The sequence below is a fragment of the Crotalus tigris genome, unplaced genomic scaffold, assembly GCF_016545835.1.
Source record: "Crotalus tigris isolate CLP2741 ecotype Arizona unplaced genomic scaffold, ASM1654583v1 scf7180000018548.2558034, whole genome shotgun sequence".
NCBI lineage: Eukaryota > Metazoa > Chordata > Lepidosauria > Squamata > Viperidae > Crotalus > Crotalus tigris.
Window position 1 is genome coordinate 383,036 of NW_024097071.1, and position 24,963 is coordinate 407,998.

Sequence of the window (24,963 nt, forward strand, 5' to 3'; positions counted from 1 at the left end):
AAATGTGAGGCCATCACAAATTCCTACAGATTTGAGCTATGTTAAAAGTTTAAAAAACATTACAATATACATTTTATTCAAACAGTCATAAATCCTGGTCCAGAATTGACATGATTTGGATGACATCTGAATTGAGGACAAGTATGCAGGAGATTGAGATAAAACCAGGTACATGGGGAGATCACAACCCCTTAAAAATGACATGGAGAGGAATACCCAAAAAATTAAAATAGACTTTGAATCAATCTATATTAAAAAAAGAGACTTTATAGAACTAGAAACAAAAGGAATGTAGTTTTTCTTTAAAGAAAACAAAAAAGAAGATACAACATTAAAAAATGTGTGGGATACAGCCAAAGCATATTTTAGAGGTATAGCTATAACATACATGGCAAAATAAATAAATAAATAAACAGAAAAGGCAAAAATACATATTATTAAGGGAAGATTTTAAAAAAATAGAAATTTTAAATTTATAATTCTAATTTTAAAAAATTAGAAATATGCACTCTCAGTTGGCAGATTGTTAGTTCTCCAGCACTGGAGATGGATAATCCACCAATGGGTTGAGACTGTATTCCTGCCCAATCAGATCAGTCAGCCAAAGTTGCCACGCCCGTCCTGGACCACGAGGTCCCAGTCTTGACTGATCTCGCCGAGGAATCAGACATTCAACTTTGGCTCCTAGGCAGGTATAGTTTTCTCCCATTGGTAGATTATTTTCCAGTAGCTGAGAGTTAGGTTAACTTAAATTAATTGGATTTAATTGACTAAATTACTTAAAATTCTTACAAAAAATTCTTACCAATTACTAACTGAAATCCAAAATTCCCAGAGGGATATCCTCCTCCACTAGAAAGGGGGGGATTCCCTCAAACTCCCACCCTAACCCAAGCCCCAGTCCTCCACCTCTACGCCAATAGCTCCAAAGGGGGGGAAAAAAGCCGATTGGCTGAGCTGAGGATTTTTAATTTAAAACTTAAAGTCTTAAACTCGCGGAGGTAGCGGAGGACTAGTGGGGGGGCGCATGCGAGGGGGGAGGCAGCCGCGGAGTCTTTTTCAGGTGGCGCGAACCAGCTGGAAAGCAGAGCACCGTCTTTTTAATTGCCAGGCATTCTCTGAGGACTTTTAAACCAGCCGCCATTACCAGGGAAGCTCAGCGCATGCGCGATCTCTTTGTTTCCAATGTACGTGGAATCTGGCAATAGAGGAGGCTTTCTGTGCAGGCGCGGCAGCCATTTTGAGCGCATGCGCAGTAACCCTGGACCTGTAGCGGCCATTTTTTTGGAGTAAAAGGTACCACTGAGCGTGTGCGGCAAGCAGATACGCACGTGTGGTCAGGATTTTTTCTCCGCAGCCATTATCGGCCACTAGAAAAGGGACAGGAGTCATAAGACCCCTTATGGACCTCCCTAAACATTTAAGCAGCAAACTGGTTGAACCTCAGCAGAGCTAGATAGGTGCCTTTTCATAACTTCTTATTACAGAGCTTGGTGCCTCTCTGCCTAGAACAAGCTAAGTGCCCGTGTTGCACACCCAGCTTAATTTAAGTTGCCTTGGCTCCATCCGGATCTCGGGCTCCCCACTAGTGGCCCGTAAGTTTCTGGATTTTAGTGGTGGGTTCCAGGCATCCCCAGTCGCGTGTCTGTCCTTACCCACTGCAGTCTAAGCCGGATTCCAGGCATCCCCATTAGTGTGCCTGTTCTTATCCGTGCATGGCAATTGACTCAGACCAATTACAGAGTCTGTTCCTGAGTTCCAGGCGCCCCCTGTAGTGCGCTTGTCCTTACTCAGAGTAGACGCTCTCCTACTACCGGGGTTCCCCTATCGTGACCCTGCGCTAGAGGAGAATGGAGGAAGCCATCATTCCCTCCACTGGAGCCTTGCCTTCAACTTCTAGAGCACCGTTTCAGAGGGTTCTGAAGCCTCTGCAGCCTCTAGAATCAAGGCTGCAAAGCAGTCATCCAGGAAGGCAGACAAACAGGCAATCAGAAGGCACCAAGCCCTGGAAAAACAATTCAGAATTGAAAAGAGCCAGAGCGGGGGAATAGTTCCCGAACTACCACTGGGGGTCTCTTCATCCCCACTGGGCGTTTGGTCTACTGGGGATTCATCTCAGTCTCCAGCACGAGGCAGGATAGGTGAATTCTCATCGCTTTTCCGATCCCCCTCACCACGTAGGACATAAGAGCCTCCGGTGACCACACTAACTCCGGCACCAGCAGGGACGCAGGTAATGACACAGGAGATCCAAATGTCCGAGGAGGAGGACAACTCACCTCAGGTGCCTTCATTTAACGGCCTTTTTAACCCCTCTCTTTTTGTCACCATTCTGCGCAAGGCTGAGGCCACAGCCCATCTTGGTCAGGCGACAGCAGTGGAACCCATCACAGTCGACACGGTGGCTGATCCAAGGTTCGCCGAAAAGGTAACCACTCAACACTGCATACCATGTCCGACCCTGTTCCTAAACACAATAAGGAAACAGTGGTCAGCACCAGCCTCCCTACCTCTTACCAGCAACACGGAGAAGAGCCTATTTAATGTAGCCAGGGAGCTGGAGGGAACCTTGGAGGTACCAGCGGTGGACGAACCCATAGGACCCCTGATAGCGGACACAGCCATATCAGGAGATTTTGCAGAGGCTCTTAAGGCCGAGGACCGAAAGGGTGAGTCCGCCTACAGAAGAACACACCAAGCAATAGCATGGGCTACCAGGGCAACTACCTCCGCCTCCTTTTTCACCAGAGCCACACTTTGTTGGCTCCGGGAATTACAGGGCCGAGTTCCTGTGGAGGACATCCATACCCACCAGGAACTCAGCAAGATGGTAACAGCCACGGAATATGCGTCGGACGCGACATTCTTAGCAACCAAATTTTCAGCCAAGGCAATAGCGTCAAACATCACGAGCAGACGCCTTCTCTGGCTAAAAAATTGGCAGGCCAATGCCAAATCCAAGTGGAAATTGGCTTCAGCTCCATACTAAGGGGCCAAACTGTTTAGAGAGGCGCTAGCGCCCTACCTAACAGAGAACAAGGACAAGCGCAAGATCCTCAAACACATTCTTAAGAAACAGGACAAGAGACCCGGTTTCTTCGGAAGGAAACAATCCTTTCGCGCGGAAACCAGGTTCAATTATTTCCAACCTTTCCAACCTAGGCAGGATAGACAGGAAAGACAGACGGATAGACAAAACACAAGACATAGGCAGGCGCAAGGAAGACGACCCTTTCGGGGGAACAACCGCCCCTTCCGCCGTACCAGATGACTCCCTCCCAGTCCTTCCCATAGGGGGCAGTCTAGCACAGTTTGCTCTCCAGTGGGAAGAAACCACCACGGACGTATGGGTCAGAGACACCATACGTCACGGTCTCTCCCTAGAATTCCTCTCCAATCCCCCGAACCGCTTCTACCCCTGCCCCTGTCCCGCGAACCCAACAAAGAGAAAACTCATGAACGAAGCCGTTCAACAGCTTCTAAGCATACGGGCCGTAGAACCGGTGCCTATGGACCAGAGAGGCCAGGGATTTTATTCTACCCTCTTCGTGGTTCCGAAACCTTCAGGGGGTTGGAGAGCCATTCTGGATCTAAAAAGGCTAAATTTTTATTTAAAATACCGCAAATTCAAAATGCAGACCCTACACTTCATCCTAGGAAGCATAAGAAAAGGGGATTTTCTGACATCTATCGACCTCACGGAGGCATACTTGCACATCCCCATCTTTCTGGCTCACCGCCGGTTTCTACGGTTCGCCTACAGGGGGCATCACTTCCAATACAGAGCGCTCCCATTCGGCCTTTCATCAGCGCCCAGGGTGTTCACCAAGATACTGGCGGTTCTGGCAGGACACCTAAGGACCATTCCGGTCAGAGTCCAGTGTTACCTGGATGATATCCTAATCCAATCAACGTCCGCCCGCCATGCTCAGGCAGATCTAAAATTAGTAGTAAAGCTGCTGCAGGATCACGGCTTCTCGGTGAATTTCCTCAAGAGCCATTTAACTCCAACAACGAGGATACTACATCTTGGAGCTGTCATAGACACAATGGAGTGCAAGGTGTACCTATCCCAGGAACGCCTCCGCAACATAAGGAAAACAGTAAGACAGGTAAACCGCGGTCAGTCAGTGACGCTTGTCTGTCTTTCCCAACTGTTAGGGAAAATGATCTCGACCATAGCAATCATCCCATGGGCAAGACTGCACTCAAGGGAGCTACAGTGGTTCATGCTTCCGTTTCAGAGACAGAGGCTCAGTGCCTCCCGAAGAAGAGTAAGCCTACTGCTGTGGGCATGGCACTCTCTCAGGTGGTGGCTATCTCCGGCCCTTCTCAGAGGCTCACTCTTCAGGGAACCAGACAGAATAGTAGTCACAACCGATGCAAGCCTGTTCGGCTGGGGAGCTCACCTGGGGACCAAGTGGACACAGGGCCGCTGGTCAACAGCAGACCTCCGGCACAACATAAACTGGCTCGAACTCCGAGCCATCCATCTAGCGTTAAGACATTTCCAAGACAGCCTAACATGCGGTCACGTATTAGTCCTAACGGAGAACGTGACACCCAAGGCCCACATAAACCATCAGGGGGGCACGCACTCCCACTCCCTATCGTCCGAGGCTCTCCTACTGGGAGCCTGGGCGGAACAAAATCTGGCCTCAATAAAGGCCGACCACATATCAGGGGAAACAAAAATCCAGGCAGATCTGTTGAGCAGAACAACAATAGATCACTCGGAGTGGCAACTACACCCAAGGATCTTCAGGGAGATCTGCCACCGCTTCGGTCTTCCCCAGGTAGACCTATTTGCCTCTCCTTCCAATGCCCAACTGATCCACTTCTTCTCCCGATTCCCATCCAAGGGAGCAGAACAGACGGATGCGTTACGGAGCCCATGGCCAAGGGAGCTCCTATATGCATTCCCACCCTTACCTCTCCTTCCGGCGGTAGTGCGCAAGATTCTGCGGGAACGAACCGAGGTAATTCTTGTGGCCCCATATTGGCCAAGGAGGCCTTGGTTCGCAGACCTGAGGAGTCTCTCTTGCACAGACCCATGGCGGATCCCTCCAGAGAGGATCTCCCTCAGGCAGGGGGCGATCTCCCATCCAGAGCCACAATGGCTACAACTAGCCGTCTGGCACTTGAGTGGTCAATTTTAACTAAGGGATCTTGCTCACGGGGCGTAATTAGGGTTATACAGGCTTCAAGGCGCCCTTCCACGAACCGTATCTATGAGGCCACGTGGAAAAGTTTCCAATCATGGTGCTCTAAACAGGGGTTGCCACTCAAAAAGATTAGAATCCCCAGGATCCTAGAGTTCCTACTAAGCGGTCTAAAGAGGGGCCTAGCGCCAAACACGCTGCGTAGGCAGATCGCCGCCCTCTCAATAATACTTTCGGCCAGCCCTGGGGAACCTTTGGGTAAGCATCCCTTAATCCGATCCTTCCTCAAAGGGGCTGCGAACATTAGACCACCAACAGTGCACAGATACCCATCGTGGGAACTACCACGAGTACTGAAAGCTCTTACCAGAGCACCATTCGAACCACTCAAAACGTGACATCCGCTACCTGACCCACAAGGTAGCATTCTTAGTAGCTATCACGTCAGCTTGGCGCATATCCAAGTTAACTTCCCTCTCAACGAGGAAGGACCTGTGTCACTTTCACAAGGACAGGGTGGTTTTGCGACTAGATCCTTCCTTCATCCCAAAGGTCAACTCCTTTTTTCATAGATCGCAGGAAATAGTCCTACCAGACTTTTGCCCAAACCCAACTCATGCCCTAGAGTGACTATGGCACACGTTGGACGTACGCAGGGCGCTAAGGTATTACTTTTCACGTACAGTGGAATTCCGTCACTCAGAGGCGCTTTTCATATCCTTCCACCCCTCCTCTAAGGGCCGGAAGGTCTCATCCTCTACCATTGGTAGGTGGATTAGGGCTTGCATCACTGGGGCATACCAGGCGGAGGCCTTGCCGGCCCCCAGGCATGTCACGGCTCACTCCACAAGGAGTGCTGCCACCTCGGCAGCATGGGCCATGCAAGCTTCTATTGAGGAGGTTTGCAGGGCGGCCACTTGGGCTTTGCCCTCTCCATTTATTCGCCACTGCAAAATCGACAAATACTCTTCTGCGGAGGCCTCCTTCGGTAGGAGGGTCCTCCAGCAGGTGCTAGACCAAAGTTACACACAGGACCAATCTATTCCCCAACCCGAAGGACAATAGGCTTTGGTATGTCCCATTGGTGGATTATCCATCTCCAGTGCTGGAGAAGGGGCATTGACTTACCTGAACGCCTTTTCTCAGCACGGAGATGGATAATCCACACCCACCCTTCCAAACAAGGATAGTAAGGAATATTTAGTTTGAGCCAAAACGTCTTACTGTCAGTCAGTGGCTTCGCTCGTGTCAAGACTGGGATCTTGTGGCCCAGGATGGGCGTGGCAACTTTGGCTGACTGATCTGATTGGGCAGGAATACAGTCTCAACCCATTGGTGGATTATCCATCTCCATGCTGAGAAAAGGCGTTTAGGTAAGTCAACGCCCCATCTATTGTTGGAATTCATTTAGACCCCAACCATTCCTCTTCATCTTGGAACTGCTAGAAGGACAGAGGTAGAAGAGATGATTTCTTCCCTCATCAAAAACCAATGGCAAATTGAATGTGCTCTTGAAAAAAGCTATGGAAGATTGGATTAGGTCAATAGTTAAATGTGAGGCCATCACAAATTCCTACAGATTTGAGCTATGTTAAAAGTTTAAAAAACATTACAATATACATTTTATTCAAAGAGTCATAAATCCTGGTCCAGAATTGACATGATTTGGATGACGTCTGAATTGAGGACAAGTATGCAGGAGATTGAGATAGAACCAGGTACATGGGGGGATCACAACCTCTTAAAAATGACATGGAGAGGAATACCAAAAAAATTAAGATAGACTTTGAATCAATCTATATTAAAAAAAGAGACTTTATAGAACTAGCAACAAAAGGAATGTAGTTTTTCTTTAAAGAAAACAAAAAAGAAGATACAACATTAAAAAATGTATGGGATACAGCCAAAGCATATTTTAGAGGTAATAGCTATAACATACATGGCTAAATAAATAAACAGAAAAGACAAAAATACATATTATTAAGGAAAGATTTTAAAAAATTAGAATTAGAACTGCAAATGAATGTGCAAAAGAAGATTCTGAAAAGAGAAATGGAAATAATAAAACATAAATTAAAATTTGTTGGATTCAGAAAAATTGGCACAGCAAATAAAAAGAGCAAAACAAACCTTTTTTGAAAATGCAAACAAACCAGGAAGATAGCTAGCTTATAAACTTAAAAAACAGAAGGAGAAGAAACTGATAAATAATTTAGTAGATGAAAAAGGTTGCCTACAATTTAAAAACGAAGAAATAAAAAAGATAATTAAAGAATACTATAAAAAACTGTATGATATAGAAGAAATTCCAAGAGAGAGAATGATTCAATATCTGGAAGAAAATAATCTTCCAAAAATTTCAGAAACTTTTAAGACTATGTTAGAGGAAAAAATAACAATGATGGAAATAACAGAGGCCATAAGAAGACAAAAAAATGAGAAAACACCGAGGCCAGATGGACTACCGACAGAGCTATATAAATCTTTACAAGATATATTAAGTGAACCGTTGAAAGACGTGTGCAATGAACTTCTGTTGGAGGCTAAACTCCCAAATACATGGACAGAAGCAAATATTACCTTAATACCAAAAGAAAATTCAGACTTGACACAGATAAAAAATTACAGACCGATATTGTTATTAAATGTGGATTATAAAATTTTTACTTCAATAATAGCAGAGAGACTGAAAAGATTTTTAATTGAATTTTTACATTCAGACCAAAATGTTTTTTTACCAAAGAGACAAATTAAAAATAATTTAAGAGTGATAATGGATGTATTGAAATATTATGAATTACATCCAGGGAAACAACTGGCACTAATATTTTTAGATGCTCAAAAGGCATTTGATAATGTTTCCTGGCAATTTATGATTCAGCAATTAAAAATAATGTACTTTGGACAAAACTTTATAAATATGATTAAAACAATATACAATAAACAAACAGCAAAAATGATTGTGAATGAAGATTATACAGAGAACTTTGAGATAAGAAAGGTACAAGGCAAGGATGTCCGTTATCTCCATTGTTATTTATTCTGACCTCGGAAGTTCTAAATAGAAATATTAGACAAGATACAGAAATAGGACTAGAAATAAAAGGTGAAACATACAAATTACAAACATTTGCAGATGATTTTGTATTTATTTTAGAAGAATCTTTGGAGATGATTCCTAAACTACTGGGAAAGATAGAGCAGTATGGAGAAATAGCAGAACTGAAAATAGAGAAAAAACTAAAGTAATAGTAAAAAATCTTTCAGATAAACAAAAAAACCCTAAATGTCAGAAAAAATAGAACTACAAATAGTTAAAAAGGTCAAATATACTTAACAGCAAGATGTTCAACAATAAAAGAAGATAACTATACAAAACTATTGAATCAAATAAGAGTGGACTTGGAAAAACTTGCAATTGTCAATATTAGGAAGAATTGCTACAGTGAAAATGAATATATTACCAAAAATTTTATCTTTATTCCAAACAATACCTATAAAACTTGAGAAAAAATTCTTTGAAGATTTAAATTCATTAATTTTGAAATTTATTTGGCAAGGAAAAAAAGCTAGAATTAAGATGAAAATGTTACAAGATGCAAAGAAAATGGAGGTTTTTTATAGAATTAGAAAAATGGCAAAATTTATGGGAAAGAAATTATAAACTGACAATGTCAACTTCCTACAAAGAAAATTTATATAAATGTTTTATAGATGGCACTTGCCACTAGCAAGACTAACAAAAATGTTTAAAAACATGTCAGATAGATGTTGGAAATGCAAACACAAGTCAGGCACTTACTACCATGATTGGTGGACATGTGCCAAAGCAAAGAGTTACTGGAAAAAGATACATGCCTGGCTAGAAAAGATGTTGGGAGAACACATAGATTTTAAACCTGAACTTTTTTTATTAGGTATAATGCCAGAAAAGACTGCTAAACAAAGCATATATTTGACTTTGCATGTCACAACAGTGGCAAGAATTATATTTGTGCAGTATTGGAAAAATGAAGGAATACCATCAGAGAATGCATGGAGATGGGATAGACTGACTCTGACTGAAAGAAAAAGAAGAAATGGAATATTATCAAATTTGGGACTTATTTTATTGATGGCTAGAGGAAAGAATAAAGGATTAGGAACAGCACGTTTGTTAAATAAATACTATTGAATGTATGGAAAAAAATCAATAAAAATTTAAAATAAAAGTTTAAAAAACATCCCAGAAGGTGACAAAAGTAGTAGTAACATATCAAATTTGTACTGTATGTTGTCCAGCTCTCAACATAAACATTTCCATATTTTTTCTAATATGGAAAACTACATGGCTTAGTCTATCTCAGTGAAGTCAATTCTAGGGAACTTTTATGTTTTTTTCAGTCTCTTTCACATAGATCTCAGATACATTAGGCCAGGACCTTTATTCAGGAGTAAAAAAAGCCTAATGGTGTTAAAAGCAGGAGAGGATATTGTCATTGTCACTTTGATTTCTTTTGATAGATTGCCAGCCAACAAAGAGAAGCCAACCTTTCTCATTACTGCAGCCAAATGGCAGCTGTTCACCATATCTTTCCCTATCTTTCTCTATTTTATTCTTTGCTCCCAGGCTGTTTCCTGCTCTTAAGAATCCCTAAGAAGCCAAAATTCCTCTATGATTAAGAGTCCCATTCCTTAAAATAGTATAGAACATTTTCAGCTTTTGGTCTCCTTAGATCGGAGGTCCCCAACCCCTGGTCTGTGGATTGGCATCGGGCTGCAGCATGCCAGAAACTGGGCCGCGCAAACAAGCAAAGCACCATCCATGGGATGCAGGCAGCACACAAAACCATGCCTCCTCTGGTCTGCGGAAAAACCTCTCCCCACAGAACTGGCCCCTGGTGTCTAAAAGATTGGGGCCCTCTGCCTTAGATGCTTTCAAAAGTAGTCCCTTTTGTAGTTTCAGCTGTGGCTGTTCCTCACAGGGCACAATTCCTTTATGTCTTAACTCCAGAGAATAACGACAGCATCTCCTGCAGTGCTTCCCAACCCCAAGTGCATGGACAGACACTGGGTTGCACCAGAAACCAGGCCATACAAACAAGTGAAACCCCATCCGCAAGATGCAGACAGCATGCAAAACCACACCCTCTCTGGCCCTTGGAAAAATCTCTTCATGGAACTGGTCCCTGGTGCCCAAAATGTTGGGGGCTGCTGCTCTACTGAGACCAGAGAGTCAAGAACCTCATTTTTACTATGTAAAAGATTTGACCATGACTCTTCTCCTTGTAATTATTTAATTGCCTTGATGTAGCTATTTTTAGTACAAAGTGCTTCTTTCTGGCAACTGTAGATAGATACATATTTCTGAGGGCTAAACTACTTTTTATAATAAATTTGATTTTATATAGGTAGTCCTTGAGTTACAACTGTTAATTTAGTGACCATTCAAAGTTATAACAACATTGAAAAAAGTAACTTATGACCACTTTTCACACTTCTGACCACTGCAGTAACCCCATGGTCACGTGATCAAAATTCAGATGCTTGACAACTGACTCATTTATGACAATTGTAATGTCCCAGGGTTATGTGATCACCTTCTGCAATCTTCTGACAAGCAAAGTCAATGGGGAAGCCAGACTCACTTTACTAACTTAACAAGTGCAATGATTCACTTTACAACTGTGGCAAGAAAGTTTGTAAAATGGGGCAAAATTCGCTTAACAAAATTTTGGGCTCAATTGTGGTTATAAGTTGAGGATTACCTATAATGGTTTTATTTTGAAAGGGGAAGTGGTTATATATAGAGCTAATTTTTCTATAAAACTATTTACTAGAAAAGTACTGTGTGCATAGTGGGGAGATATCAATTGCGGAGCCATGGCCCAGATTACAGTTCACATTTGAATTGTATATTATTATTTTTCTATCGGAACACAAATAACCAGCTTTAGCACGCATTTTAAAAAACTGGGTTATCTGTCTATCTTCCTTCTGTCATAAATAAGTTGCTTCATACAAACTGCCATTTTGCAATTGAAATAATTAAATTCAAAAGTTTTCAATAAGAGTATATCTACCTACTTTCTGTCCCCTTTATGGATTACTGCTTTGTCATGGCGAAGGGGCTTGCGTAACTCAATGAAGCTATAAGCTATCCTGTGCAGGGCCACCCAAGACGGACAGGTTATAGCAGAGAGTTCTGACAAAATGTGATCCACTGGAGAAGGAAATGGCAAACCACTCCAGTATCTTTGCCATGACAACCCCATGGACAGTACTAAAAGACAAAAAGATATGACGCTGGAAGATGAGCCCCCCAGGTCGGAAGGTGTCCAATATGCTACTGGGGAAGAGCAGAAAGCTAGTACTAGTAGCGCCAGAAAGAATGAAGCGACTGGGCCAAAGCCGAAAGGACGCTCAGCTGTGGTTATATCTGGTGGTGAAAGGAAAGTCCGATGCTGTAAAGATTTTTTTCTCTATAGGAATGTAAGATCCATGAATCAAGGCAAGCTAGACGTAGACAAAAAAGAGATGACAAGACTGAACGTCGACATCTTAGGAATCAGTGAACTAAAATGGACAGGAATGGGTGAATTTAACTCAGATGACCATCAGGTATACTACTGTGGGCAAGAATCCCTCAGAAGAAATGGAGTAGCCTTCATAGTCAATAAAAGAATAGGAAAAGCAATACTGGCATACAATCCCCAAAATGACAGAATGATCTCAATTCGAATCCAAGGCAAACCTTTCAATATCACAATAGTCCAAATCTATGCCCCTACCATTGGTGCTGAAGAGGATGAAATTGACCAGTTCTATGAAGCCCTATAGCACCTTATAGAATTAACACCAAAAAAATGATGTCCTTATCATCATGGGGGATTGGAATGCGAAGGTAGGAAGCCAAAAGATAACCGGAATAACAGGCATGTTTGGCCTTGGAGTACAAAATGAAGCAGGGCACAGGCTAATAGAATTTTGTCAAGAGAATACGATGGTCATAACAAACACTCTTTTCTAACAACCCAAGAGACGGCTCTACACATGGACATCACCTGATGGTCAACATAGAAATCAAATTGACTATGTGCTCTGCAGCCAAAGATGGAGAAGCTCTATACAGTCAGTAAAAACAAGACCAGGAGCTGACTGTGGCTCAGATCATGAGCTTCTCGTTGCAAAATTAAGGCTTAAATTGAAAAAAGTAGGGAAAAGCATTAGGCCACTCAGGTATGAACTAAATCATATTCCTGATGAATATACAATAGAGGTGACAAATATATTTAAGGAATTAGATCTGATAGACAGAGTACCTGAAGAACTATGGATGGAAGTTCGCAACATTGTACAAGAGGTAGCAACTAAAACCATCCCAAAGAAAAAGAAATGCAAGAAAGCAAAATGGCTGTCTGAGGAAGCTTTGCAAATAGCTGAGGAAAGAAGGGAAGCGAAAGGCAAAGGAGAAAGAGAAAGATACACCCAATTGAATGCAGAATTCCAGAGAGTAGCTAGAAGAGATAAGAATGCCTTCTTAAATGAACAGTGCAAAGAAATAGAAGAAAACAACAGAATAGGGAGGACCAGAGATCTCTTCAAGAAAATTGGAGATATGAAGGGAACATTTCATGCAAAGATGGGCATGATAAAGGACCAAAATGGCAGAGACCTAACAGAGGCAGAAGAGATTAAGAAGAGATGGCAAAACTACACAGAAGAACTATACAAGAATGAGCTTAACATCCCAGATAACCACAATGAGATGGTCACTGACCTCGAACCAGACATCCTAGAATGTGAAGTGAAATGGGCCTTAGAAAATCTGAGCAACAACAAAGCTAGTGGAGGTGACAGTATTCCAGCTGAGCTATTCAAAATCTTAAAAGACGATGCAGTAAAAGTGCTACACTCAATTTGCCAGCAAATTTGGAAAACTCAACAGTGGCCACAGGATTGGAAAAGGTCAGTTTACATTCCAATTCCAAAGAAAGGCAATGCCAAAGAATGTTCAAACTATCGCACCATTGCACTCATTTCACATACTAGTAAAGTTATGCTTAAAATCCTACAAGCTAGACTCCAGCAGTATGTGGATCGAGAACTACCAGAAGTACAGGCAGGATTTCGAAGAGGCAGAGGAACTAGAGATCAAATTGCCAACATACGCTGGATCATGGAGAAAGCTAGGGAGTTCCAGAAAAACATCTACTTCTGCTTCATTGACTATGCAAAAGCCTTTGATTGTGTGGATCACAACAAATTATGGCAAGTTCTTAAAGAGATGGGAGTACCAGACCATCTCATTTGTCTCTTGAGAAACCTATATGCGGGTCAAGAAGCAACAGTGAGAACTGGACACGGAACCACTGATTGGTTCAAAATTGGAAAAGGAGTCCGGCAAGGCTGTATACTGTCGCCCTGCCTATTTAACTTATATGCAGAGCACATCATGAGAAAGGCAGGGCTAGATGAATCAAAAGTTGGAATTAAGATTGCCGGGAGAAATATCAACAACCTAAGATATGCAGATGATACCACTCTAATGGCAGAAAGTGAAGAGGAACTAAAGAGCCTCTTGATGCGGGTGAAGAAGGAGAGTGCAAAAGTAGGCTTGAAACTCAACATTAAGAAAACCAAAATCATGGCATCCGGCCCTCTCAATTCCTGGCAAATAGATGGGGAAGAAATGGAGGTAGTGACAGATTTTATTTTTCTGGGCTCAAAGATCACCTCAGATGGGGACTGCAGCCAAGAAATTAAAAGACGCTTGCTCCTGGGGAGGAAAGCTATGGCAAATCTAGACAGCATTCTAAAAAGCAGAGACATCACCCTGCCAACAAAAGTGCGTATAGTCCAGGCCATGGTTTTCCCAGTTGCAATGTATGGCTGTGAAAGTTGGACCATAAGAAAGGCTGAGCGCCAAAGAATTGAGGCCTTTGAACTATGGTGCTGGAGAAGACTCCTGCGAGTCCCTTGGACTGCAAGGCGTTCAAACCGGTCAGTCCTAGAAGAGATCAACCCCGACTGCTCTTTAGAAGGCCAGATCCTGAAGTTGAAACTCAAATACTTTGGCCACCTAATGAGAAGGAAGGACTCACTGGAGAAGGGCCTAATGCTGGGAAAGATTGAGGGCAATAGAAGAAGGGGACGACAGAGAATGAGATGGCTGGATGGAGTCACTGAAACAGTAGGTGTGAACTTAAATGGACTCCAGAAGATGGTAGAGGACAGGAAGACGTGGAGGAACGTTGTCCATGGGGTCGCGATGGGTTGGACACGACTTCGCAATTAACAACAACAACAACCTACTTTCTGTAATATAGGGTTATTTTTGTCTCCCTTACTATGTTAATTTTGAATTTAGTTGTCTACCTTTTACCTTTATGTTCTCTCTCTTTCCCAATATAGCTTTCTGTTTAAGATAACAGTTACTTTTTAAGTTCTTAGAGTTTCCTTTATAGTTTGTCTCATGTTTTGTCAGGTCTGCTGTGGGATTTCTTTTTAAATTTCAAAATAAAAATTGAAGGAGACAAGTTTTAACAGTTTTACACTTTATTAAAATATTGCTACTATATTCAGATTTTGATAAGTGAGGTAGTAATAGTTCTTATAAATGCACATAGAGGACCATAAATGTCTGAGTCATGTAACCAATTTTTCCTGCTCTGTTGCAGCTACGACAAGAAAGCTGTATGAGAAGAAGCTACTGAAGCTGAAAGAACCATCCCAAGAGCTAAGTTCTTTCATAGCCACACCAACATTTTCTTCATCAACAGAAAACAATAAGCACAATGGAAATGATGATTCTGATCAGTTCAGTGACAGTGAAGAAGGTATAATAAAATACATGATGACTAAATAGCTTTAAAAACTATAATATTTTTATTTTTTATCTTTTTGTATGCAATGAGAGTGGAAACATACTTGGCCTTAATACATGCGGTGCGATTAGGAGTAATAGATATAAATTCTACTTTATTTATGATAGACTACATTTAAGTAGCCATTCCTATCCACTGAAATAAATTAAAAGTACTCATTCTTATAGTCATCATTTTTAAAACTGCTTGTTTTGTGCCTTCAATTCAGTAGGAGCAGCACTGTGCTCGCTAATTAATTTTTAAATGCAAATTGAAGTACTGCATTAGTACAATCTTGTGTTTTCTTTAAAAATAAAACTTAGTAAAAAGATTTACGGTAAATAAGATTGAAAATATTTAATATTCCCAGAAGTTGATCCAAAAACACCCCCCACAAGGAATTCATGATGCCACTTTCTTGAATTTTCCATTCTGATGTATTCCATGCAGAACACATCTTTTGTGAATTTAATATTTATTGCTACCAGTTTTCAATGTATTTTCTAAATTGGAAAAATAATTGAACAGTCTTTAAAGATTCTAATAGTGACATTTTTAACTGCAAAAGAATAATACATTTATTTACAGATCCTAAAACAGAGTTCAGTCTTGACAAGCAGGAACCACTGAAGAGTAAAACAAAAACTTCATTATCACTTAAACAAAGAAGAATTGCTGAAAATAACCAGGTATCACAATAATTTTCTTCAAAAGATTCTTTTAAAATATATATTTCAAAATGGCATTTTAAAACAACCTTACATTTCTGGTGTAGTTAATATTTACTGCAAAAATAAGCATACATCTGGTCCTTTAGCAAAAATGGTTGGCATATAAAGAACTTATGGCAGAGTGCGATATTGCTAGCTAGCATTTTGATGTGATAAAGGAGAGGATGGGGAAATTTGTAATAAGTTTTTGCCCTACCTATTTCTTTCATGCTGATTTTCTGCTATATACAGTAGTCTGAGTCGACGTATTTAAATAACTTTTCTTCCTAATTATAATATATTTTTGCAGAAACCTACAGGCACCAAAGTTTGTTCTAAATAAGGACAGTATTTGTGATCTAAACTAGTTAATTTTATTCAGTGCCACTTCATTTAATAAAATCTATCTAATGTGGACATGCTGTTAAGAGCAAGAAGGGCTGTTTTAATTGGAAAACAATAATATAGCAGCAGTTTAATAAGATTGCAAAGAAGTTCATAATGCAATGCTGCTGCCAACCTGAATGCCAGGTAAAGAGATGAAGCAAATCAAGCCTTCTGAAATGTTTCATATAGATATGTTTATCTGAGGAAAACATCCGAGGAGATAAAAAAATAACTTCAAAAACTCCATTCACCTCACCCTCCCTCTCCTTCATTATCTTAATGGGAGAAGGAGATAATAGTTGTGATTTAACTTCCACATTCTCCATTAATTTTGCTTATTGGAAGCCAATTCTGAAACACAAAATGCCAATCACTGCAGGATGCTACAATAGTTGTAAAAGTGAGGATTGATCATAAAGTTGGAAGGGTTTTTTTATACCGTTGTAACCTCAAATGGTAATTTAAAAAAGTGAGGACTGCTGTAATTAAAAATTCAGTAGAAGAAGAAAATATACCTCATTTTTAAATAAGTTATACTTCTATGAATAGAAAATTTTATTTTCTAAATATTCAAAATTGAAAAATATAGTTCAAAACCAAATATGTGGCACTAATTTTTAAAATTTAAATTTAGCTTGTATAAAATATAACACATGGATCAATCATATTCAGAAAACCTCCCAATGTCTCTGCAGTTTTTTATTATTAAATCCAGACAAAAGACTATTTCTTGTTCACCTTAACATGAACGTAGACTTAAGATAGTAATTTTTGAAGTCTTTTGGTAGATGGCCACATCTAATCTATTAATTCAGGGTTTAATGTCTCATCTGTATAATAGCTATAATTTGATTGGCCATTGTACTATGCCCTAGAATCTCTTTCTGACTAGCAAATCTTATTAAGCTATCAGACAGATTTAATGCTTGCAAGGTTATTCCCTCCTTTTGTAATCTATATATACACTGATATATAATTTCCATAGAATGAAAGCTGCAATCCATTCAACTTTGCAGTCATTAGCAGTGAAATTTAAACTTCTAAGTCTAAGTACAATATGGATAAGATGTTGAATATTTTAAATTTAGTAACAGATTTAAAATCTAGTATGGCTTGCTTCAGAGAGCCATTTAAAGAACTTATATTAGTAAGGCCATATATATTAGTGTCACAAGATCAGAATCCCTTTATCTGAAATTGAAAAATAAGTACCAGTGCAAGTATCAGCTAATGTATGTAATAAAAGAGAAAAAAGAGCTCAGATATTTAGATGCCCTACATTTTAATAATCTAAAACGGGTGTCAAACTGCCGGCCCACGGGCCAGATGTATCACAGCAAAACCGTGCCCACCCCATTGTGGCAATGGCAAAAAAGTTGCGATACATCGCGACACGTGACGTGAGTTTGACATCCCTGATCTAAAATGTCTTTCACATCAAAGTACATACTTATTGTTAATGGTATGTCATTAATTTCTATCCTGTGTTCATTGTTTCTCTGTAATATGCTTTTCTACCTAACATAGAACATAGGAATAATACATATTATGCACAGTTTTCATGCAAAATGCTACCGTATTAGGTGGGATAATCTGATTTCAAGATAGAGCATTCATATGTTTGCTAATATGTTTGATGCTTAAATATCCAAGGATGGCATTACTGAGACATTCTGGAGAAGTGGATCTTCAAAAAGTGGACTTCTTCAGGCAGTGTCTAGGGAATCTGCGAGAGTATCAAGAAGAACACCAAGGAAAAGGGTGACGGAAGGCTACTTTTTAATTTAGACCTTAATTTTTGACATTCTCAGAGCCCTAGCAACAGCTATACACTTATTTTGTTATGTTTTTGTTTTTAAACAAACAGGTTGAAACTACAGTTCCATTTCCTGTACATGATCCAGTAATATCAGAGAATACTCCCATAGCTGTAGTGGCTTCAAGCAACGAGACTCTAGTAAATATATTGAATTTTCATTAGGTGGTATTCTTCATTTTCTTCTCATGGAAGAATTTTGAATAAACCTTTATTTCTTGGGAAAAAAGTTTTTTAAATAAAACATTGGGCTGTTGTTCATCAGTCTAATGCAAACCAAGAGCAACTAAATGGCAGGAGGAACAATATTCAGTTACTGTGGATCTTCTGAAAGTTTTTTTCCCTGTGTGTCAAAATTTGTTTTTACGTATATGTTACGGGGTAATATAAATAGTAAAAGCAACTTCTCATTTATTTTTTTTTTAAAAAATCCCTATATTCCCATTTAGGATAGTTGGTATCTCATGTGTAAGCTGCTTGGCTTGGTTAAGATTTTTGTTGTAATTTCCTCTGTTAATTCTGAGTCTGAACAATTTGAATTTCAGCAGGTTGGCAATAGGGTACCTGGAAATACCAAGCATGCTGATCCTATACTGTCAATCAGTGACTTCTCAGAATTGCCAAGAAGAACACCAAAGAAACCATTGATGACAGCTGAAGTAAATGAATTAAATATAGATTGGTGGATAGAAAGGGGAGGAGGGTGAACTTATCTTTAATTAAAACTATGGTAATAGATATATTTTAGGGCTTTTCTACCTTCAGATTCCTTCTCAGGACTTTTTCTTTTTTTTTGGCATGTATTGGATATATACTGATTTGGAATATCTAAGCTTTAATAATCTGTTACCAGATCTAATACCTAGAATACCTAGCAAAATCTAAAGTAATTCAGTTCTATTTTTTAAGGAAATTTATCTCTGCCATGTGTGCTATTAAAATAATTGAATATACCAGTGCAAAACTATTGCATGGTGTGCTTAAAATGGTTCTTTCAGTAATTACATTTTTTCAGAGGAAGAATAAAAATGAAACTATTCATCATCCCTATCACTAGTATCTGATCCATTCAATTAGAAGTGGTGAAAATATCTTTCTTAGGTTTTTATTACATTAATCTTTATAAAATAGCATTATTCTGCATCTTGAAGGAACAAAGGATATTACTGAAGACATCTGCATTTATAATAAATTACTAGATAGATAAATGTAACTAAATTTTGATCAACAGCTAAACCCCATGAAGGAGTCTTCTTAAATTTTTATGGGTGTACTATTCGAAATGACACCGGAATATGGCTACACTCTGCCTCTCTCCCTTATTTTTTTTAGTACAGCTTCTAATGAAATTTGATAAGATTATCATTTTTCCATTTTCTAACTACAGGTCATTGAGAAAATGTCTACAGAGGTTACAAGATTAGAAAGAGATATTCTTAAAGAAATGTTTCCATATGAAGCATCAACACCTACAGGAATTAGGTACCTATAGCTATTTTTTGTTTTGTTTTGTTTCTTGGGATGCATGAATTTTCAGATTTTGGCCTTTTTTGGACTAGACCTAGGACATTGGACTTGACAAGACAATATTTTGTATTACATAGTCTTATCAAGTCTTGAAAATAAGTGTTACACAATATTGTGCTAGTTTGCAAGTTTCCTGCTTTTGAGTGGTATCTTAAAAAGCTTGATTTTTCAGTGTTCTGTATACAGACTCTCTTAAAATTTCTTTATATGGTTAAAAAAACAACTGAAGAAGCAAAATGAGTGTGGTACTTTCAGTTTCCAAAACCAAGGTTACCAAGATTCATTTTAAATATCAAAATGTTTATTTGGAAAATGTATATGGATGCCCTTCTTAAATATATAATTCTAGACTACTAATAACTATATATTTACATAAATATATAAAGAACCCCTATAAAAGAATCCAATAAAAAGGATAGCAAATTGTCAGATATGTATATTGGGCTCTTTTAACCCTAACCCGAAATCTGACTTTTAACTGCCCACTATAAATTAATACTGCAGAGGACAGGTGCGCACATGTACAAAACATGCTATTAATGTTAATTTTAACAGTAATGTTGATGTTGCAGAGTTGTCTCAAGATCTGGCTATGTCGTCAGGGCTGGGCATCGCAGGAGACTGGTGAAATCCTAAAATGGTCCTGCTATTGTGGTTAATGCTCATTTTTGTACCTTACTTTTTTTAAAAAAAAAATTTAAATGATTGTTTTTAGATATTGTCGTACATTGCATAAAGTCACTTTTGTGAGATGGGTGGCCAAATAAATGTTAATAAATAAATTACTGAAAGGCAGCATATCTTTAATATCAGTAGCTTTTGGAGAACAAATAGAAGAGGACTATAAAGCTAAAATAAAGATAAGGTTTTTCATATTGGAACGTTTTATTTGCAAAGAAGAAAATAAGAAAATAATATTCTACAACAGGATTATTTCCTTCATGTTCATGATTGCCTGGTTCTCAAAAACTTCTGGTTAGCAACTATGATATAGAATGTATTGGCTGTTTGACCAGGAAGGCTTTTCTTACAATACCTCTGAAATTCTTTATATGAAGGAGAAAATATGTTTTGTTTGAATATAAAACAGACTATATTTCATAAATTCTGCCAAAGCTAGAATAATTTTGATTGCTCCAAGTTTTGACTAGAACAAAAGTGTAGGAGCTTTATAGAATAAGTACAGTAAGCCTGATGCACATCTCTTCTCCAGTGCCCTGCTCACTGATCTCCCTTGCACCTTCATTTTCTTATTCTTTCAGCTACAAGTCTTAGTGCCAAGCACAGCAGATCCGATCAGCTAATTCCCCCAAGCTTCTCAAAAACTCCTTTATTATATCCCTTTAGCTAATGTCAGGATTTCCTGTTTACTTCCTCTTTCCCACAACTCATATTTTGGTTTGTACCTGAGATGTCAAAAATCAACTAATCCGAGCATAGAACATTTTGCATATCCCTAGTCATATTCTTATAACTGACTTTTTTCTTTGAACAGTGCTGCTGTTGCTCTTTTTATCCATGCCCAATCAGCCAGCCTTGTTTCCTGCATCTGAGACTACCTCTGTTAATTTGGAGTTACATAAATAGGAACATGTCAGTACATACATATCCAAGAAATAATTCCCTTTAGCCATATTATGCAGAATGCAGAAAAGGAGTCAGAAGCAATAAAATAAAATTAAAAGCAGGAAATATGAAAAATAACACATTTAAAATTAGTTCACACCAATTACTGTACCCTTTTTATTTTTTCTTGTTCTGTTTCATACATTGATGTTTATTTTTAAAATTCCTTATCTTCAGTGTTTCTTTAGCCATACTCAACTGTCACTTCCATATAAAGAAATGGGCAAGCTAGTTCATATATGTGGTAGTTTGTTTTTGATAATAAAAAACAAACGCTTTGGGGGTGATATAATTATATACATAATTAACTTTTTTTTCCTTCCCCAAGTCTAGCTACACTCAGCTTAGCCTTTCTTTTTCTCAGCAACACCAATTATGATATACTTAACTGTATCAAATTTAGCAGGGAATTATCAAAACATACAAGTGTCCTTTTTTGAAGCTTTTAGAGCCAGCGTGCTGCTAGCTTGGACTAACAAGAACTCTGTGCCTAATGAGATAACTGCTGGGAGAGTTTCCTCACAGTCCCCCACCCAAGAAGCCACTGTGGCCTAGCTTGACTTGCAAGTTGATATTACCTGACACCAGACCCCTTTTGGATAATTACTACTGTGATTTCTTTAGTAAGCACTATTGCAAGGTCCCTTCGTTGGGCTTCAGCTGCCTGCCCCCCTTCCCCAATTTGCTGAGAATCGGCAATAAAATTAGAATGGCACAAGTAAATGCAGTTTAACCTTTAAATGGCTATACCTGGCCCTTGAATTGCCTACCCCAATATAAAAAAAAGACAACTCTGGTTTATTGAGTATTTTTATTAACTTGTTTAATTGTAAGATGGGTGGCATATAAATTTAATGAATAACCAGATTCACATTTAAATTCTGCAAAAATACATGTTCTAATATTTAAGGTGCAACTTGTGGTGGAATCTCCATCTAGAGTGGACGGAGGTATGAAAAGAGGACTTAAGAGTCCTTGCATAACAGGAAGCAGTGCAGATCTTATCTCCCTGAGAATCCCTGAACCCTTATTAGACCATTCCCAAGAGAATCTAATCCATATAGCAAGATTCTTATAAGTACACATGCAATAATAAAGAAGTAATCTTAATCAGGTCATGGTGTTGTTCTGGTTCCTTGTGGCTGACAAACTTGATTAATAGCAATTGTCCCATACCAAATTATCAAATAATTGTCAATGAGATATTTTTGAGAAGATCACAAACACGGATAAATTAGTTTTATTCTTGGGATTCAAATTGATGGCAGAGCAACACTTAGCAGTTACACATTAACTCATCTATCTGATTCCAGAACTATGTGACTGCTGCAGGAAGCTCCTTTGCCATGCTATCTTGAAAAAAGATGCAGTAATTTTAATGAGTCACTGACAGGTACTATACTCACATTGTTATGCATTTCAAAATATATCCAAGTATTGCATAGCCTTTCTACTTTACTATATTGAGTCTAAATTTTTCCCATACACATTAGAACTTTTGAAATATATGAGGTATTCTAGGACATTTTTATGTTAATCTTAAACATATTACTTAATTTATAGTGCAAGCTGCCGCAGACCAATCAAAGGCGCTGCTGGGCGACCTATAGAGTTCAGTGATTACCGGCTGGAAGAAACATATTCATCAAAATATATTCCTAAATATGTTGCCTCGGCAGAAGTCCAAAAAGAAAAAACAACTAAAAAACACTCCATTCCTTTGTGGATAAAATTTTTGCTCTTTTTCATTGTTACAATCTTCTTGGCTTTCGTCTATCAATCCATGGAAATCAACCAAGGAAATCCATTCTCCAAATTCCTTACGCCTGAGAGTCCACGGAAAACAACAGATTGAGTTTTTCTTTCTGTGGCACATACAACTGCGTCTCCCATTTTTAATTATAAAGATATCTTCATCCTTCCTCATCTTGAAACTGAAAAAGGAATAAAATAGGACAGTAAATGGGCATCAACTTCTTTCAAAATCAGGAGATCACTGTGCCATAAGTAGTATCTTTAGATTTTTTTGGAACTACTTGTAGGATTTATTTTTTTAATGTGGACTTCATTATGTTCATTTGAGATTGTATATTTGATTTTATAAACTTGGAAGCTCAAAATGGGCAGAAGTGATAGTAAAATGTGAAGATACGTGTTTAAATGTTTTTACTTCAGACTAAGATACTTCACTGAAATTTTGTTTACTGCATATGTTATTTGGGGTGGAAAGAAATTGATAAATGGAAATGCATTTTTAATGCATTTCATGAAAACTGCAGCTAAATTTAGTGTAGTTTTAAGGGGCTTCAGCATTTTTCTGTAGAATACTGTAATCTCAATAAATGTAAACTTGTATACATCTGTGTTAGTTTTGATTGTAGTAATTATACTTAAGCTTATCCTTAATTTTTAATCATAGTTACCTATTTTAGTGCTTAATTCTATAATTCCTGATCTAATTGACTATTGTTGTTTTAGAACAATATTTATTAGTATAGTTTTTTGAAATAAAGCTTACATAAAATAAATTGGTTTACTTATTTTTACTTAACTAAATGTGAAACCATTTTTATCTGCGTACTTATTTCAAAAGAGTTGTGTTAACATAGCCTGAATTACATTTTTAGATTTCATATTTTTCTATGGTATTTATTTAAAACACTGATATTCCAAAACCTATAATTCTTATGGTATATAAAGGCTATTTGTTACACACAAATAGTGTGATGAACAAAAGTTAAACATATTGCCCACCAATGCAGTTATTTTGGTCCACCATAACTTGTCCAAAATTGTTTTTTTCAATGACATAACATTCATTTTTATTGTAGATTATTACATATCGAATGTATCAATTTACAGCATATTCTATACAAAACTGCAATAAAGTTATTTTAAACCATAACTTTCACTCTCCTCTAACTTGGTGTTCATGCACTCAGAAGTTCTTTAATTTTTATATAGAAACTTTTGCCTTAAAATGTATTTAGCCTACATATAAGCCTTGATCAAATGTCTCTCTTGGTAAATTCATGGACAAAACAATGTAATATTCTTGGCAGAAATATAGAAATTGTTTGGCATTATCTTCTATCAGCAACCTACCGCTGTGAAATTTCTTGGTTGTTTTCCATCCAGTCACAAGCCTACACTGACCCTGCTTTGCTCTTTGAAATACAGGATTTCTAGAAAATGCCATCTACCTAGATATTATGGATACCTAGCCAATATTAATTCCAGCAATATGAAAACTCGAGGTACACAATATTACATCCATAGTGTAACGTTTTCCACTTAGCCTCACAATTGTCCCAGTGTTACTCAGGAATTTTAAAGAGCCAAAAGAAATCCCTGAGCCAAGGTTTCAGCAAGCAAACAACTTTTATTTTGATCAAAACAGAGTTGGATGACCTTATTCCTCTTCGTGGCTGGTAGAGAAATGAAGGCAACAACCAGGAAAGATGTCTTCCACCTTTTATACCTTTCAAGAACAAAAAGATCAGGTCTTTGTACCAGGTGTAATAGCACAAAAAAACAATTCCAAGATGATGACTCATACACAGCAACCCAGGCTCCATCCGTAACTCCTTTTCCCCCTCCCCTTACCGTGCTCTTTTCATGTAAGCAATCACCTGTATATAGAGCATGAGACATTTGCTTTTATGTAAATAATTTCCCAATATAAGGCCCCTACAAAGTTGCTTGCAAATGAACAAAATTATATATAAAATGATTACAAAATATCACTACTAATATCAAGCTTAAGCATAATAAAATCCCTTCATTCTCCAGCATGAAGATGGAGAATCCACGAATGGGTTTACTCTGTCTTCCTGCCCAATTAGACTAAGTCTGTCAAACTTGCCACGCTTCTCCTGGGCTAGAGTACC

At 38.6% G+C, this 24,963-nt stretch overlaps 1 protein-coding gene across 8 annotated transcripts in view; it reads left to right on the forward strand.

Moving 5' to 3' along the window:
- TMPO (thymopoietin) overlaps positions 1–23,978 on the forward strand; it is a 37,098-nt gene extending 13,120 nt beyond the window's left edge. The window contains exons 3-9 of one of the 8 annotated variants that reach the window (XM_039354048.1): positions 14,822–14,980; positions 15,596–15,696; positions 17,758–17,865; positions 17,972–18,061; positions 18,466–18,579; positions 19,308–19,402; positions 22,637–23,978. In XM_039354048.1, coding sequence (XP_039209982.1) covers positions 14,822–14,980; positions 15,596–15,696; positions 17,758–17,865; positions 17,972–18,061; positions 18,466–18,579; positions 19,308–19,402; positions 22,637–22,928 — 959 coding nt within the window. In that variant the 3' untranslated portion in view covers positions 22,929–23,978. The remainder of the gene's footprint in view (positions 1–14,821; positions 14,981–15,595; positions 15,697–17,757; positions 17,866–17,971; positions 18,062–18,465; positions 18,580–19,307; positions 19,403–22,636) is intronic. The other 7 variants (XM_039354049.1, XM_039354051.1, XM_039354052.1 and 4 more) reach the window with 7 other exon arrangements.
- The last annotated feature ends 985 nt before the right edge of the window (positions 23,979–24,963 follow it).